Source organism: Galeopterus variegatus, unplaced genomic scaffold, assembly GCF_000696425.1.
Source record: "Galeopterus variegatus unplaced genomic scaffold, G_variegatus-3.0.2 Scaffold638, whole genome shotgun sequence".
NCBI classification, from domain to species: domain Eukaryota; kingdom Metazoa; phylum Chordata; class Mammalia; order Dermoptera; family Cynocephalidae; genus Galeopterus; species Galeopterus variegatus.
Genome location: NW_007726749.1, coordinates 225,535 through 241,581, shown reverse-complemented (window position 1 = coordinate 241,581; position 16,047 = coordinate 225,535). Strand labels below are relative to the sequence as shown.

General features: G+C 51.3%; 3 protein-coding genes across 3 annotated transcripts in view; 1 reads left to right on the top strand and 2 right to left on the bottom strand.

Annotated features, from left to right (window-relative positions):
* Positions 1 to 279, bottom strand: part of TTC16 (tetratricopeptide repeat domain 16) — a 14,577-nt gene extending 14,298 nt beyond the window's left edge. Inside the window, 1 exon segment of the mRNA XM_008570851.1 lies at positions 262 to 279. Coding sequence (XP_008569073.1) covers positions 262 to 279 — 18 coding nt within the window.
* A 356-nt stretch (positions 280 to 635) lies between these two features.
* Positions 636 to 2,357, top strand: PTRH1 (peptidyl-tRNA hydrolase 1 homolog (S. cerevisiae)). The gene is made up of 5 exons (XM_008570846.1): positions 636 to 904; positions 1,245 to 1,464; positions 1,660 to 1,759; positions 1,880 to 1,925; positions 2,026 to 2,357. The coding sequence occupies exons 1-5, from the start codon at positions 809 to 811 to the stop codon at positions 2,206 to 2,208; spliced, it is 645 nt and encodes a 214-aa protein (XP_008569068.1). The 5' UTR covers positions 636 to 808; the 3' UTR covers positions 2,209 to 2,357.
* On the bottom strand, positions 2,281 to 8,361 carry LOC103588995 (chromosome unknown open reading frame, human C9orf117). Its single transcript, XM_008570847.1, has 9 exons — positions 8,189 to 8,361; positions 6,243 to 6,514; positions 5,268 to 5,421; positions 4,554 to 4,821; positions 4,069 to 4,199; positions 3,704 to 3,854; positions 3,160 to 3,326; positions 2,780 to 2,966; positions 2,281 to 2,483 (listed from the first exon to the last, which is right to left on the bottom strand). Exons 1-9 carry the CDS (start codon positions 8,359 to 8,361, stop codon positions 2,412 to 2,414), a joined length of 1,575 nt encoding a protein of 524 aa, XP_008569069.1. The 3' UTR covers positions 2,281 to 2,411.
* Between the last annotated feature and the right edge of the window lie 7,686 nt (positions 8,362 to 16,047).

Sequence of the window (16,047 nt, the reverse complement as noted above, 5' to 3'; positions counted from 1 at the left end):
AAGCCAAAGGGTAAAAACCCCTTTCCGGTCATCTTTAAAAAAAAAAAAATCTCCCAGATCCCTCCTCTTCTCTCGCTCCCTCGTCTGGGCCAATGCCAACTCTGCCTGGACGCCAGGTCCAGCCACCCCTCCCAGCTCCCCACTAGCCACACATCCCAAGCCCTCCCTTCTCTGCACTGGGCCAGGGCCTGCCCTTTGCTTCGACCCCAGCCTTGGTCTCTCTGCCCTGATCTTTGCTTTAGCCTTCTTCCCAGCCCGCACCTTGTCAGCGTCTGTCATGAGGCCCCTTCCAGGAGGACCCTGGGGCCTGCGCCAACTCCCTCGCGGCCCCCACCCCTCTCGAGGCCCCCACTCTGACGTTGCTAGGCACCATCTCCAGGACGCCCACAGGCTCCGCCTCTTTGGCCACGCCCCCGGAATCCAAGGGCTGTTTGAGCCGGAAGGAGATTAGAAAACTTTTGTTAGCTGGGGAGGCTGAGGCCTACAGCGGGAAAAGGACTCGCTAGGTTTCTGCCGGGACGCAGGGTCATAAGGGGCACATAATGAGGCTCCCGCCTCCCAAGCCGAGGGCCAAGCAATGGCTCTGAGAGTCCCACACGAACTCCACAGGACACGGTGACGCCGCTCCGCGGAATGCGCCTGCATTTCCCAGCACGGCCTCCGCTCCTCCACTTCCGCCCTTCACAAGTATGGCGGCGGCAAGCCTGGCCCGGATTGGCTGCTGGCGGCCGCCCCGGACGGGTGGCGACGCGATTGGGCACGGGCTGGATGACGTCATGGGCGGATCCGGGCCGTGAATGCGGGCAGCATGCAGCCGCCCAGCCTCTTGCGCGCTAGGATGTGGCCGAGTCGGGCCAGGAGCTGGTGCGTTTTGGAGCCTCGGCCCCCGGGGCAGCGGTGGCTGGTGAGTAGAGTGGGGAGGACGACTAGGAGTCCCGGGCCCTAGCTCCAGTTCTGTCATTGTCTCCTGGGCACAGTCCCCCAAATTCCTTCTGTTTTCTTATCTAGCAAATGGGTCTAATACACGACGGGCGCCACACTTCCCGGAACTCCGCTCCTGCACCAGGGCGCCCTGCCTGCCCATCCTTCTGTAGTCTCTGGGGGCTTCTGGGCCCCTTCGTGCCCCTTCCCCACTCCAGCCCTGTTCTCCGCTTTCCCCTCCTCTGCTTTGGATTCCCGGGGGCGCTGTGCCATCGGGGATGGCGAGAGCTGTCGGACCTCAGTTTCCCCCCTGTCGCCCGCAGGTGGCTGGCCTGGGGAACCCCGGACTGCCCGGTACGCGGCACAGTGTAGGCATGGCGGTGCTGGGGCAGCTGGCGCGGCGACTGGGTGTGGCGGAGAGCTGGGCGCGCGACCGGCGCTGCGCCGCCGATCTCGCTCTGGCTCCGCTAGGGGATGCCCAGCTGGTCCTGCTCCGGCCGCGGCGGCTCATGAACGCCAACGGTCGCAGCGTGGCCCGGGCCGGTAAGTTGAGGGAGCCAGCAGTGGGCCGGCCGGGAGGGCGCAGGGGCCAAACAGGGGGCTCTGCCTTCAGCCGTTTCACCTACAAATGCTTGTTGAACACCAGTTGTTGCATGGCCTTGGGTACTTATGGGAGCCAGGACAATGCCCCTCTGGGCAGATAGGCAGTAACCAGGGCCACCGTTTCCTTGTGCCAAGCGGAGCTGTTCGGGCTGACTGCCGAGGAGGTCTACCTGGTGCATGATGAGCTGGACAAGCCTCTGGGGAAACTGGCCCTGAAGCTGGGGGGCAGTGCCAGGTGAGGTCCTAGGTGCCCTCGGTTGGGGTAGGGATGCTGGCCTCCCTATTGGGGTGCAATAGGGCTGGAAGGGTTGCTCAGCCAGGGAAGTACTAACCCTCCCTCCCATGTCCCTTGAAGGGGTCACAATGGAGTCCGTTCCTGCATCAGCTGCCTCAACTCCAGCGTGAGTCTGCCCCTCTGTCCTGCACTGGGTCGGATGGGCCGGGGCCTGGGGACCCCACTACGCCTCACCAAAGTTCCCTGGGCCCCTCTGGCTCCCACAGGCAATGCCCAGGCTGCGGATAGGCATCGGGCGCCCGACACACCCCGACGCAGTGGAGGCCCATGTGCTGGGTTGCTTCTCCCCTGCTGAGCAGGAGCTGCTGCCCCTACTCCTGGATCGCGCCACCGACCTGCTTCTGGACCACATCCGTGAGCGGAGCCAGGGGCCCTCATCTGGCCCCTGACACCTGTGGGCACAGCTCCTGCTGACTGCAGTGCCCACAACCCACCCGCGGCCACAAAGATGCCATGCCAAGTTGTGGTATCTAGTGTTTATACAACTCTTCTCTGGGCTGCTCCAGGCCACCTAAAGATTAAAGGTGGGGGTGGGGAACTGTGGCTGGAATGGTCCATTTCCAGGGTAGAGGGTTGGCCTTTTCTCTGCGTCCTACTTGGGAAGTGGGAAAGGTTCAGGAAGACTAAACTTTTTGAGCCTTTTTAGAGAAGCGGTGGAGTGGATCTGTAAGATTAAAGATGCCAGCTTAGAAGGTGAATCTTCCTCAGGGGGTTCCACCCTTCCCCTGCCAGTGGGACGGGATAGCAGGGTCCAGCAAGCCCCCCTCCCAGGGGATGCGTGGGTATAACTTAGCCCACTGAGGCCTTGCCACACTTTTCTTCAGCCTAGTTTGTAGATGAGGAGGCTCAGAGAGGTTCAGCCACATTTCCAAGGCCACACAGTTGTGGCCTGGCTGAGAGCCCCAGTTTCTACCCAGGGCTGGCTGCCACCTTGCTGTTCCTGGGTCCCCAGCACCTCACCTCAGGGCTGCTGTGCGCCCGGAAGTTCCCCATGCGGGTGGCATATGAAAGCAGCCTGAGGTCCTGGGGGTTGGGTGGGATGTGGGCCCGGCGAGGCACCAGGCCTAGATCCCCCAGCTGGTAGGTTTTGATGCCAGCTAACTGCTGCAGCAGAGGCACCATCTTGGGCAGCTGGAAGCTGGAATGGCTGTGGGAGGGGAGTTAGGGTCATCACCTCCAATTCACAGATGAGGAGGCTGAGGTTCAGAGAGACTTTGGAGAGCAGGTTTTTGGTTTCTGGCCCAGGATCAGCTGAAGACAGCCTCTGGACAGGTCTCATGGTAGCTTCCCTTTGTCCTCATGGCTGCCTCCTCTGAGTCCACATAGGACTACCTGCTCACCTCTCCTTGAGTGAGCCAGTGGGCTGGCCTTTCTGGCGGGGACACACAGTCACGGGGGGTCTCAGGACTACAGCAGAGCTGAGCAGGACCAGCAGCTGCTGCAGCATCTCCTTGCGCTGCAGCTGGAACACCACGTCGAAGTCGCCCTCCTCGTCCTCTGCTTGCATCTGCCAGTAGGGGCAGGGTGGGAACAGGGACACAGTGGCCCCAATCCCCACCCACCTCTAGGGAACTCCAACCGTGGGGCCCCTTTTCTCAAAGTGTTCCTGGGCTATGGTGGCATACCCATTCTCCAGTTGGGAAGACTGAGGCCTGAGACCTTCCAGAGCCTCAGAGAAGAAATCCAGCCCCTTTGAGACCTTGAAGGGATCTTTGAAGTCCAGATTCAGAAACGGACAGACTGGCTGGGATTCTCTCAGGGGGGAAAAGGGGAGTGTCTGAACCTGGTCCAGCCCAGACTGGTCTTTTCCCAGTGGCCTGACTCTGTGAGCAGCTTCTGTCCTGGGCCCACTCCCCTCGCGCTTTCCTCCCCCTTCCTGCTTACCTGCAGGATGTCCCGTAGGGAGGAGGTGGCCTGTGCCAGGGCTGTCTCCAGGCTGGCCCGAACCTCCTGCTCTTGGATCAGCTCCTGCTGTAGCCGCCGCACCTCTGCCTGCTGCTGCTCCAGCTGCAGGTTCAGCTGGTCTCTCTGACTCCTGGGCCCGGACCAGGACAGGTCAACAGCCTTCCCCCGCTCCCTGGCCCTGCCATTTCTTTCCAGCCCACAAGGGCCCTCATCTAGCCCCAGGCCTCAGCCTGTCTGATGGATGAAACCTCCAGGCCCTTCCAGAGGAGGGAAATCACTGGCCTGGGTCACGGGGCCAAAACAGATGGACTTGAGCTTGGCGCCCGTCCCTCTGCGGGCTGCACCTCAGAGCCTGGCTGTCGGTCTGCAGCTGCAGAAGACTCTGCTCCAGGTTGCTCAGCAGGAGGCGCAGCTGCTTGGCCTCCTCCCTGCCCTGCTGCTGCTCGTGGCACTTCTTGGTCAGCATGAGGATGATCTGCAAGAATGAGCAGGCAGCCTTGCCCCAAGCCCACTCAGCCCTTGGCCAGCCCCGCCACTGTTCCAGACACAGCCGCTCGCCCCCGTGTCCAGAGGCCAGCACCTCCTCTGGACAGCAACTGGACCAGGGTGGGCTCCACTTCAACAAGTTATGGGGGCTTTAAAGCAAATAAGGAAGTGGAGAGCTGGGCCCAGCACCCTGGAGCCCCCACAAGGAGGCTCTGTCCCCTCACTCCTGCTCCCCTCCCTTGTTACCGCCTGCTGGGCTGTGTGCATCCGAAGAACAGGGCCCCTAGGGTTCCCTCCTGCTTTATGTGCCAGATGTCCTGTGATGAGGGATTGGCAGGCATACCTTCTGGTGGCCTCTGCTGTTCCTGGCCATGACCTTCTCGGTGTTCTCCAGTAGCTGCAGCTGTTTGCACAGCTCATCCTGGCTGCTCTTGAGCTCCTTGTTCTCCTGCAGCAGGTGCATGCCCTGCTGGGACAACTTGGCCATCTGCAGGGTCACACTGCTGTTCTCCAGGATGGCCCGCCTTGTCGTCTCCCACATCTGGTTGCTGGCCACCTTGCGGAACTCTGTGGCCACCAGGTTCACGCGCTGGATGATCTCTTTCCTCAGTCTAGACAGGGTGGAGGGAGTTGAAGGGGGCCAGGCAGAGTGGGCACAGCCCAGGCACCCTAGGGCCATGAAACACCCCTACACTACCCCCAGGAGGGGTGGAGCTCTGGGTAGGAGGCTTTTCTCTATAGACCCTCTGGACCTTTGGAATTTGACCTATTTCAGTGTATTATTACCTATTGAATAAATATAATTTAAATCACAAACTGGCAAAAGGAAGTCTGGGGATTCTCCAATGCAACTGTGAGGACTGATGCGGGGAGCTTATACATTTTCTCCCACCCTCCATAAGTCACCAGCCAAGACTCCAAGGAGCAGCAGGCTGAGGAGTCAATGACTAGTCCAACCCCCCATTAGAAGACAAGGAAAGCTGAGGCCCAAGGGTGGGATGCTCTAGGACCCGCCAGGAAGGCTCCAAAGCCTTCCGAGGACACCCAGCCAGCCCACCTGTCCTTGTCCAGCACCGACTTCTTCTCTAGGCTGTACACATAGTCCTTGTAGTCACTCTTCTGCTTCTGCAGCTGGTCCTCTAGTGACATGAACTTGTCTGTCAGCTCCTCTTTCTGTAGCCGGAACTCCTCCAGGGCTGCCAGCTTGCCCCCTGCCCACCACAGGGCACAAGTCCTGATGAGGAGCTGCCTCAGTGGGCAGGGCCCCAGTGGGGACAGCGAGGGCCTTGAATGAAGCCCTTCAGGTCTCTGTCCCTGCCCACTCAGGTCCTGTCCTTCCTGCACTTCCTGACCCCGTAGGGCTAGTCAGCTGTCCCTGCACATGCCATGCCAGGTCCTACCTTTATTACCTTCGTCTGGAATCCTCTCCCTCCTCCCCTCCACTAATCTATGACACCTTTGTTCAGGTTCTGCCTCTTCCAAAAAACCTCCCTTGATACTCTCCTCTCCTCCTCTCTCATGAAAGTAGTAGTGGCAACAGCAACTGAATTTGGACACCTTTTCTGGACTAGGCACTCACGCTGTCATTTGAGCCTCACAACAACCCTTGCCAGCTAGGCGACCTTGGACAAGACACTTTGAGATGATTCCTCGTCTATAATGTGCGTGTTGGGGATGGGGGGCCTAAATGTCCTGCCTCTTAGGATTGTTGGAAAAAGGAAGATAGGGCTGGCTGTTTAGCTCAGTTGGTTAGCACACAGCCTTGTAACGTCAAGGTCAAGGGTTTGGATCCCTGTACTGGCCAGCTGCCCCTCCCCCCAAAAAAAGAAAGATAATAAGATAATGTGTGCGAACCAGCACTGTTACTCAAGGTAGCCAGTGTACCCCATTCCCCAGGGGAGAAAACTGAAGGTTAGAGAGGAGCGCTTGCCCATGGCCAGAAATATAGCCGGTGGTAAAGCTGGGATTTGAGCCCTGCATTCTCTGCCCCATGGCTTCTGCCCACGGGCTCTCCAGCCAGTCCTGTCCTCACCAAGGACGATGTTCTCCGTGGTGAGTTGGTCCTTGGTCTCCTGGAACTCGTGGCGCACCTGAGCTAGCTGTGCCTCAAAGGCATCCTTCTCCATTTCCTTGGCCAACTGAAGGCTTTGGAGCTGCTCATTGAGGTCTGTGATCTCATCCACCCGCTGGTTGAGCGTGCGTTTGAGGAAGGACACGATCTCTTTCTTGTTGTTAGCCAGCTGCTCAAACTCCTGGCGGAAGAGCTTCTCCTGGACGGCCAGCTCATCCCACTTCCTTTGGTACCTGGGGCAGGGGCAGGGCAGAGGTCCAGGGGTAGAGCCAGGCCAGGCCTCTGGTGCAGCTGGACCCACTCTCCTGGACCCCTTTCCCATAAAGGGGCATTTGAGGTTCCTTGTGGTCTGAATCCAGCCTTATCTCCCACTGTGTCCCCGATCAGTGGTCACAACCACCCCCAACATCTCTGCTCAGTGTTTTATGTTTATTACATCACTAGAAGGTAAACTCCATGAGGATAGAGTCTTAGTTATGAATACAGCTGTGTTCCCAACACTTGTGTCTGGTACAATTAGGTGTGTAGTGTATATTTGTTGAATCCTCTCAGCAACGGACAAGGATGCAGGTACTATGATGATTATACCCATTTTACAGACAAGGAGACTGAGTCTCGGAAGGATAAAGAAACTCCTAGTAAGGGACAGAGCCAGCACTTGAACCCGAGCCAATCTGACCCATAGCTGAGGCTCGGCCACAATGCCTACTGCTGCTGTTGGCCAGCTCTGCATCCCTCTCTAACACTTCTGCACTTCCCAGGCTCAAGGGTTGGCACCTGCTATCTTCCTCCCCCGTTACCTCCGCAGTGGACCTTCTTGGCCCTGAAGCACATCTGTGGCTTCTCCTTGGTGCCCTCCTGTACGTAGGTTGGCCCTTGTCCTGACCTCCTCCACCTCTGTATTCTCAGGGTTTGGCAAATAGTCAGTGCCCAAAAACTGTCTGCTAAATGCATTTTTCCCAAATACATTCCATCTGCTGGAGTGAAGTTTGTGAATTTTAAGAATACCACATAACCGATTTACCAGTTTCCAGTGGAATAATTGAAGTTATTTGGAAAGATGTTTTCCTTCCTAATTTATTCAACCAGCATCTTGGTTGGTTGCTGCTTGCAGGGCACTTCAGGTGCACGGAGCTGAGTGACCTGCTTTGTGGAAGGAGGAAGCTGCCTGGCATCAGGGAGGCAAGGGCCAGGGCTGCCATCCTGGCACCTCTTCTTTCTGAGAGTGATTTCCCCTTTCTGAGTCTTGGGACCCCCGTCTGTGCAACAGGGGTGATGTCCCGACCTTTCTCATGGGATTGTCATTAGGACGCAGTGAGCGCCAGCACAGAGCCCACCTGGCGCACACAAAAGGCTCAATGTTAGCTATGATTATCTGCAGCATCAGTCACCTGGGGAAAAGCTGCTGCCTACATGTCTTTTTGAGGGTCACCCTGAGACTGGGGCTGGTGCCTCCTAACTGGGAGGAAACTAGTTTTAAAATTTTAAAAATGATAGGCAAGTGAACATGTCTGTAAGTGAAGAGTTAGAGGATTCCCCGTTTCCCCCATCACACACTACATTGACCCTAGGACAAAATGTCACAGTTATGGAGGGGGACTCAACCTTCCTCATTTACATTTGAGGAAACCAAGGTCCAGCCTGGAGAAACAACTGGGCTCAGCAGAACCCTTGAGCTTGATCCAAATCCTTGACCTTACTCTTATCAACACCTCACTCTAACTAACTGAGCTAACTGGCCAGACTTACCCTCAAAATCTTGAACGCTCCCAATGTTATCTATGAGGAAACTGAGGCTGGGGTGGGGCTGGGGTCTGGACATCCCATGGGATGGTGACCCCATTGGAGCAAGGCTTCTGACCCAGCAGCACCAACCTTCCTCCCTCCCCACCTGCCCTCCCACCAACCGGGCCAGCCTGTCCTCCAGGTCTCGGATCTGGATGTGGTAGAACTCCCGCATCTCCTCAACTAGAGACATTTCCATGGACTTGGTGGCCACACTGGGATCCTTCTTGCCCCCTCTCTTCTTCTTGACCTCGGGCTCCTTGACCCCCTTGCTTGCCTTCTTTTTGGAAGCCATGGCTGTTGGCAGCCACTGCTCAGGGGCCCCTTTAAGAGGCCTGGTGGTTGCTAAGGAAGTTGGTTCCATACATAGCAACAGACTGAGGGAGCCAGGCTGGTCTTAAAGGGACCTGCCCTCTTCCCAGCTGGGCACCTGTGACCTGCCTCTCCTCCAAGGCAGATAGCAGCACTGAGGCCCTAGGTCCAGGTGGCCCAGGCCATGGCATCTTAGAGCAAGATGCCAGGCTCTTGGGGGCACTCTTTTGGGCTTTGGGGAGACCCTTCCTTCCCCCAAGTGGAAATAGGTGACTTGGGAAATACTAGAGTGGGCCAAGGCCCTAGAAATCGCCATCCTGCCTCTTTGTGCTGATCAGAAGATGGAAGCTCACAGAGGGGTGGGATCTCCCCCTAGCCCCCCATACCAGAAGAAGCAGTCACCTGGTCCCCACACAGGAAATGTCTCCTCTGAGACCATCTTGCTAATCCTTTGGGGATGTGGCTACTCAGCAAAATCATTCTACCAGCCTCACCTAATGCAGGTTGGGGAGGCTGTGTGCTAAGTTGGAGGCTCCCAAGCAGGGTTCCTGGGACGTCCTTGTCCAGAGGCTGATTCAGTTTTCCACAAAGCTTGGTGGAAGTAGCCCATCTGCCCAGTGCTGGCCCTGGGAACACAAAGGCCCATTCTGTAGCTTTGGCCTGGGGTGGTGGCAGCATCCTGGGGGGGATGGCATGCTGAGAGGGTGCAGTGGGTGAACAGCTGGCTGGTGCCCTGGCTGGCAGCCTGTGCCCCTAACAGGTTCTGGCCCCTCCAGGCTCTGGCCCCTATCCCTGATCTCCCATCAGTCATGCCTGTTGCCTGCTTGTGTCCTGTGTCAGCCCAGGCACTCCCTGGGACAGTGGCCAGGTCCTCTTAGACCCTGTTGTCCCAGGGTTTAGCACTAGGAAGAGATGGCTTTAGCTCCACCATTAAAGTCTGATGACCAAGGGCTGGCCCGTGGCTCACTCGGAAGAGTGTGGTGTTGATAACACCAAGGCCACGGGTTCAGATCCCTATATAGGGATGGCCGGTTGGCTCACTTGGGAGAGCGTCATGCTGACAACACCAAGTCAGGGGTTAAGATCCCCTTACCGGTCATCTTTAAAAAAAAAAAAAAAAAAAAAGAATTACAGGAGGTCCCCCTCTACTCCCAGCTCCTGTTCATATGCTTTCACCCTGGGAGGGGCAGTCTGCTGGCCTTTCTCTATGCTGCCCCCTCCCCCACAGCCTTGTGCTGCACAGTCTATATTCCTAGCAGGTACAGCAGAGAGGACTTCCCCACACAAGCCCGCTCAAAGGGTGGAAGCTCTATTCTAGGTGTGGCACGTTGAGAATACTTGGACTCTGATGGCCCCACCCCAGGAAGGCAAGCTGAGACCAGGGAATGCCACCTCCTAGTGCCCACTTATAGAGCAGGGTGTAACTCCAGGAAAAGGAGGTCCTGCCCCAAATTTGGGCACAGTGGTGTGTGGGCTTTGCTCTGGGGAAAGACAGACTGTAAGGACACAGCTCTGCCAAGGGGACTAACTATATGGATCAGAGCTTCGAAACACCATGTCTAAGGGCATGGTCAAAAACAGGAGAGATCGGGCCGGCCCGTGGCTCACTCGGGAGAGTGTGGTGCTGATAACACCAAGGCCACGGGTTCGGATCCCATATAGGGATGGCCAGTTAGCTCACTTGGTGAGCGTGGTGCTGACAACACCAAGTCAAGGGTTAAGATCCCCTTACCGGTCATCTTTTAAAAAGAAAAAAAAATAAAAAACAGGAGAGATCTTGGCAGAGAGCAATTCAGAGCAGATTAGTGGTTCTTCTCCCAATGACAGAGCAGCAGAATGGAGAGAACTAGAGAAAAAGGCAGCCAAGAGGACCATGGTCAACTGTGGGATCAGGAAGGCTCTGCTCAATTCCCCCTCAGGAGGAATTGTTGGAACAAGCAGGACTGAAGCCATGGTGAGACCCAAGACCACCTGGGCCGTAGGAAAATTTAAAAGACAGTTTTTTGTTAGCAGGCATTTCTCTGTGTTCCCTCTTTTCCCATAGTTTTTTGATATTTTAAACCTTGGTTACAAGGCAAGATGACATTATTTATATAAATGTAAAGTTATTTTCCAATCAGCCTGGAATTGCATACTTGCAATGAGACACGTACTATCCAGACCCTGAGAAACCAAGGAAGACATCAGTAAAGCTATGCTGATTCCCCCTCCAGCAGGACCCTAAGATAACACCAAGGAGAAGAACAGAAACCAGAGGGAGCCTCAGTGAGACTTTGTACCTGGCTCCTCGCATGGAGCCCCACGGCTCACATCCCCTTCCTTCCTGCTTTTCATTTCCCACTTTCCATTCCCTCAGCCCCTTCTTTAAGCCCCCTCAGTAAATCTGGGTCTGGAGATGGCTTTAGCCTGGCCATTCACCTTCAGATTTGCTGCAGAGATGGGTTAGCCTAACATCTCTCCTCAGGTCACTGGTATTCCTGAATTAAAGCTGACTTCCATTTTCACCAACATTTGACTTCTGAGTGGTTTGTTTTCGTCTGGGGCAGGCAGCCGGACTTGGGCTGGTAACAGAATCAGGGCAGGACAAGAGGCTGACTTGAAAGCATTTCCCTAAGCCACACACAGATCCCTCCACATGGGGCTGAGGTCTCACTGGCACAAGGGGCTTAAACACTGAACAGTCACTAACTGAACAATACCCTACTCTGAACCAGAAGTCATTTCTGGGAACCAGGCTTAAAAATAATAGTACAGTCATCTCTGGAAGTCAAGAAGACTGTTATCAACCCTGAAAGAGCCAATCCCTGAAGATGGATCCTGAAGTAGCTAACTGGATCTAAATTCAAACTGAAGCCAAGTACCATTTGCTAACTAGAAGTTACACATGTACCCTGTCTAGGATTTCCACAAGCTACCTGCTCCTGTTCAGGCTGTCCACCAGCTGCTGCCACTCAAACTTAACCAATGGACTATATAACCTGTCAAGTGTTATCTGGCCAGAACTTAGCAAGCCAGAATCCCTCTTTTGCATAATGGGCTGAAACAATCGGGACTGAGCATGCTTGAATCCCTCATTTGCATAGGAGGACCAGAGTGGGAACCTGAGTGGGAACTTTTGCTGTATAGGACAGTCTCTGTTCTGGCAGAATGCACTTTCATTTTGTACTGAAGTTTGTGTCTCCCAGTTTGCAAACTTTTTGCCAAATAAAATTTCCTTTGTCCCCAAATTTCTTTGTCAGTGAATTTGGTAATACTGAGCATGATCAATCTGTGTTCTCTCATGAACAACTGGAGAGGGGATCTCCAAGTGTTTTAGTCCATTTTGTTTTGCTATAACAGAATACATGAAACTGGGTAATTTATAAAGAACAGAGGTTTATTTGGCTTACGATTCTGTGACAGCTGCACCTGCCACGGGCCTCAGGCTGCTTCTACTCATGGCAGAAAGTGGCAGGCAGCCAGCAGGTACGAGCAGATCACATGGTGAGAGGAAGCAAGAAAGAGAAGCAAGAGACCGAGAGGAGGTGCCAGGGTCCTATAAACAACAAGCTCTCACGGGAACTAAAAGAGCGAGAACTCACTCACTACCCCTTCTCCCCCAGGGAGAGCAATAATCCATTCATGAGGGATCCGCCACCATGACTCAATCAGTTTCCAACACTGCCACATTGGAGATCAAATTTCCACATGAGTTTTGGAGGGACAACACATCCAAACTCTATCAGAGATCAATAGAACAATTGATCAATCAGTAGGACAATCAATAAATGTTACCATAATGACAGGTATAAAGATCAATAGAACATAGTAGGGAGTCCAGAAATAGACCTACACATATCCAGTCAATTGATTTGCAACAAAGATGCCAAGGCGATTCAATGGAGAAAGACAAATCTTTTCAACAAACAGTGCTGAAACAATTGTAAAAACATGTGGAAAAAATTCAATCCTTCTTCACACCATACAAAAAAACTAATTTGGGGTGGAACACAAAACTTTAGCGCTTCCAGAAGAAAACAAAGAAGAGTATCTTCACAACCCCGGGGGTAGACAAAGGCAAAGACTTCCTAGAGAGGACACAAAAAGCACAAGCCATAGAAGAAAAAATTGATAAGTTGAAGTTCACCAAAATTAAAAACCTTCAAAAGATGCCATTAAGATGAAAAGGTAAGTTACAGGCCAGGAGAAATAATCTCAATATCTGACAATATTTTATCTGACAAAGGACTTGTGCCCAAAATACAAGTATACAAGGAATTCCTATAAATCAACAATAAGACAAACAACCCAATATAAAAATGCGTAAAAGAAACAGGCAGTCCACTTCACAAAAGAAGATTATCAAATGGACAATAAGCACACTGAAAGGTGAGCAACCCGTTTCCCTTCTACCATACTGGTAGCCCACAGCAATGAGACAGGAAGGCCCTCCAGACAGGACAGAAAGCCTCTGGAAAAAGAAGGCTGACAGTCCAGTGCGAAGAGGCAAATAAAGGTCCCAAAGGGAGCCCAAAGGCAGGATCCAGTCTGCACACATGTTTTGTTTGACCCACGTTGTGTGACAAAAAAACTCAAGCCTGTATTTAAATCGGCCATTTCACTTGAAAATCCAGATTTCCAGCTTCTCCTTAAAAGTTACAAGACCTGGCTATGTTCGCTCTGCATTCCAATGCAGAGCTGAGGGGAGTAGCGGTCCTGCAGGTCCCCTCACTCACAGTGTATGCAAGTGCAGTCCTTCCCATGGGTGGCTTCCCTCCGTCAGCCCCTGCCAGGCACCAGAATGTACCTGAGTTTGTGATCTGGCTCTAGAGCTTGTATCTTGGAAAGATTCTGGAAGGCACTGAGAATGTGTAGGATGCAGAGAAAGGCATGAGACACGGTAGTGACCTCCAGGTCTTTGTAAACTGGTTCTTATAAAGGGGGGAACACCTACATTTGAGATTGTCCCAGGAGCCAGTGTTCAGGGCACTGGGGAGAAGTTCCACAGAGCTGAGTGGTAGTGCCAAGAGAAAATGGCAGCATGTCTCAGAGGGGCCCAAGGGTTAAGGCACAGCTGCCTCAGGAGGGAAAAAGTGTGGATATGATTGAGGAACATGTGTCCAGTGCTGGCAAGGAAGCCAGCCCACATCCCAGTAACTCCTTTCCAGTGCCACCCTCTGACCAGAGACAGCTGCTCCTCCAACCTTTGCAGGTCATTACTCCAACTGCAAAGGCCACCATTTCAAAGACAATCACAATCACCTTCTCTTCAAGCATGAATGAATCCAAGAGGAGCTGAAAAGGTTTTCCAAATAGGAGATCCCTTGACTGAAAATAACTTACTCAGACTCTAAGAAAGGCCTATGCTGTCTGCACTGGCCCAGTCCAATAATACATACTTTTGCATCTGGCATCCAAGCTAAAGACTCCACCAAAAAGCTATTGGAACTGATAAACACATTTAGTAAAGTTGAAGGATACAAAATCAACATACAAAAGTCAGTAGCATTTCTGTATATTAATAGTGAATTATCTGAAAAAGAAATCAAGAAAACAATTCTTTTACAATAACTACAAAAAAGAATCAGATACTAGGAATCAATTTTACCAAGGAAGTAAAAGACCTCTACACTGAAAACTATAAAACTTTGAAGAAAGAAATTGAAGAGGACACAAGCAAATGGAAAGATTCCCCATATTCATGGATTGGAAGAATTAGTATTGTTAAAATGGCCATTTTGCCCAAGTTATCTACAGATTTAATGCAATCCCTATCACAATATCAATGACATTCTTCATAAAAATAAAAAAAAATCCTAAAATTCATATAGAGCCAAAAAAGACCCTGAATATCAAAAGCTATCNGAGATCAAATTTCCACATGAGTTTTGGAGGGGACAACACATCCAAACTCCATCACCAAGCTACTAGGCCTTGGCTGAAGGGGGGACAAAAACCCATAAAATTTCTGAACAGTGGTAGCTAGCAGCCTCTAAGCCACACACACATACAATGGTAAGGGGTAAAAATCCAACTTGCTAAGGGACTTAACCATAATTTCTGACCAATAAGTGCTTTATACTGACCCAGGGGTGATCCCTATGTAGCAAAGATAAAAGATAAAGGCAAGGAGGAAAATCTGGGTGGGGACATCAGAGGTTGCAACACTGTGAGGGAAATAGATTTCACAGAATTAGTTCAGCCAAGTGACTAAACAATCAAGTAAATAACCAAGCAATCAGCAATCACCACAGGGGAAGAGTCATGGTCCACACACAGAAAAAAAAGGCAGTCAATAGACTCTGTCCTTGAGGAAGCCTAGATGTTGGACTTACTAGACAAAGATGTTAAATAAACTATGTAAAATATGTTCAAAGACCTACAGAAAATGATGTCTAAAGAACAAAAGGAAAGTATGAGAACAACGTCTCACCAAATAGAGAATATCAATAAAGGGACAGAAATTACCTTTTTAAACAAGAAATTCTGCAGTTGAAAAGTTAAATAACTGAAATAAAAAATTCACTAGAGGGAATCAACAGTATATTTGAGCAGGCAGAAGAAAGAATCAGCAGACTTGAAGATAGATGAATTGAGATTATCCAGTTTGAGAAGCAGGGGAAAAAAAAGAATTAACAAAAATGGATAGACTAGCTATTTGATAACACAGAAGAAATGAATAAATTCCTGGACACATACAATCTACCAATATTAAATTATGAAAAAATAAGAAAATCTGAATAGACCAATATAAGCAAGGAAATTGAATAAGTAATACAAAGTCTTCCATCAAAGAAAAGCCCAGGGCCTCATGGCTTCACTTCTAAATTCTACCAAACATTTAAAGAACTAATACCAACTCTCCTCAGGTTATTCCAGAAAATTGAAGAGGTGGGAATAATTCCCAATTCATTTTATGAGGCCAGCATTACTCTAGTTCCAAAACTGGACAAGGACACAACAGAAAAAGAAAATTACAGGCCAATATCCCTGATGAGCATAGATGCAAAAATTCTCAACAAGATACTAGCAAACTGAACCCAACAGCACATTAATAGGATCATCCACTATGATCAAGTGGGATTTATCCCAGGGATGCAAGGATGGTTTAACATATGCAAACCAATAAATGTGATACCACATTAACAGAAAATAGACAAAAACCACATGATGATTTCAATTGATGCAGAAAAAGCATTTGAGAAAATTCAACATTGCTTCATTATAAAAATCTCTTAATAAACTTTATTGTATTGAAGGTATGAGCTTCAATGCAATAAAGGCCATATGTGACAAGCCCACTGCTAACATCATACTGATCAGGAACAAGACAAGGATGCCCACCTTCTCCACTTCTATTCACCATATTACTGGAAGTCCTAGCCAGAGCAATTAGACAAGAGAAAGAAACAAAAGGCATCCAAATTGTAAAGGAGGAAGTCAAACCATCCCTGTTTGCAGATGACATGGTTTTATTTTATTGTATTTTTTATGGTAGCTGGCCAGTACAGGGATGCAAACTTGTGACCTTGGTGTTATAAGGCTAGGGTCTAACCAGCTGAAAACCCTAAAGAAAACCAAATAGAAAACCCGAAAGACTCCACCAAAAAGCTATTGGAACTGATAAACACATTTAGTAAAGTTGAAGGATACAAAATCAACATACAAAAGTCAGTAGCATTTCTGTATA

Excerpts from the sequence above, each read along its gene's own strand:
- PTRH1 (XM_008570846.1), top strand. The coding sequence starts at position 809 with ATGCAGCCGCCCAGCCTCTTGCGCGCTAGGATGTGGCCGAGTCGGGCC. Across the intron at positions 905-1,244 it reads CCCCGGGGCAGCGGTGGCTG|GTGGCTGGCCTGGGGAACCC; the intron begins GTGAGTAGAGTG and ends TGTCGCCCGCAG. Across the intron at positions 1,465-1,659 it reads TCGCAGCGTGGCCCGGGCCG|CGGAGCTGTTCGGGCTGACT; the intron begins GTAAGTTGAGGG and ends CCTTGTGCCAAG.
- LOC103588995 (XM_008570847.1), bottom strand. The coding sequence starts at position 8,361 with ATGGCTTCCAAAAAGAAGGCAAGCAAGGGGGTCAAGGAGCCCGAGGTC. Across the intron at positions 3,855-4,068 it reads ACCGACAGCCAGGCTCTGAG|GAGTCAGAGAGACCAGCTGA; the intron begins GTGCAGCCCGCA and ends GTCCGGGCCCAG. Across the intron at positions 2,967-3,159 it reads ACTGGCTCACTCAAGGAGAG|CCATTCCAGCTTCCAGCTGC; the intron begins GTGAGCAGGTAG and ends CCCCTCCCACAG.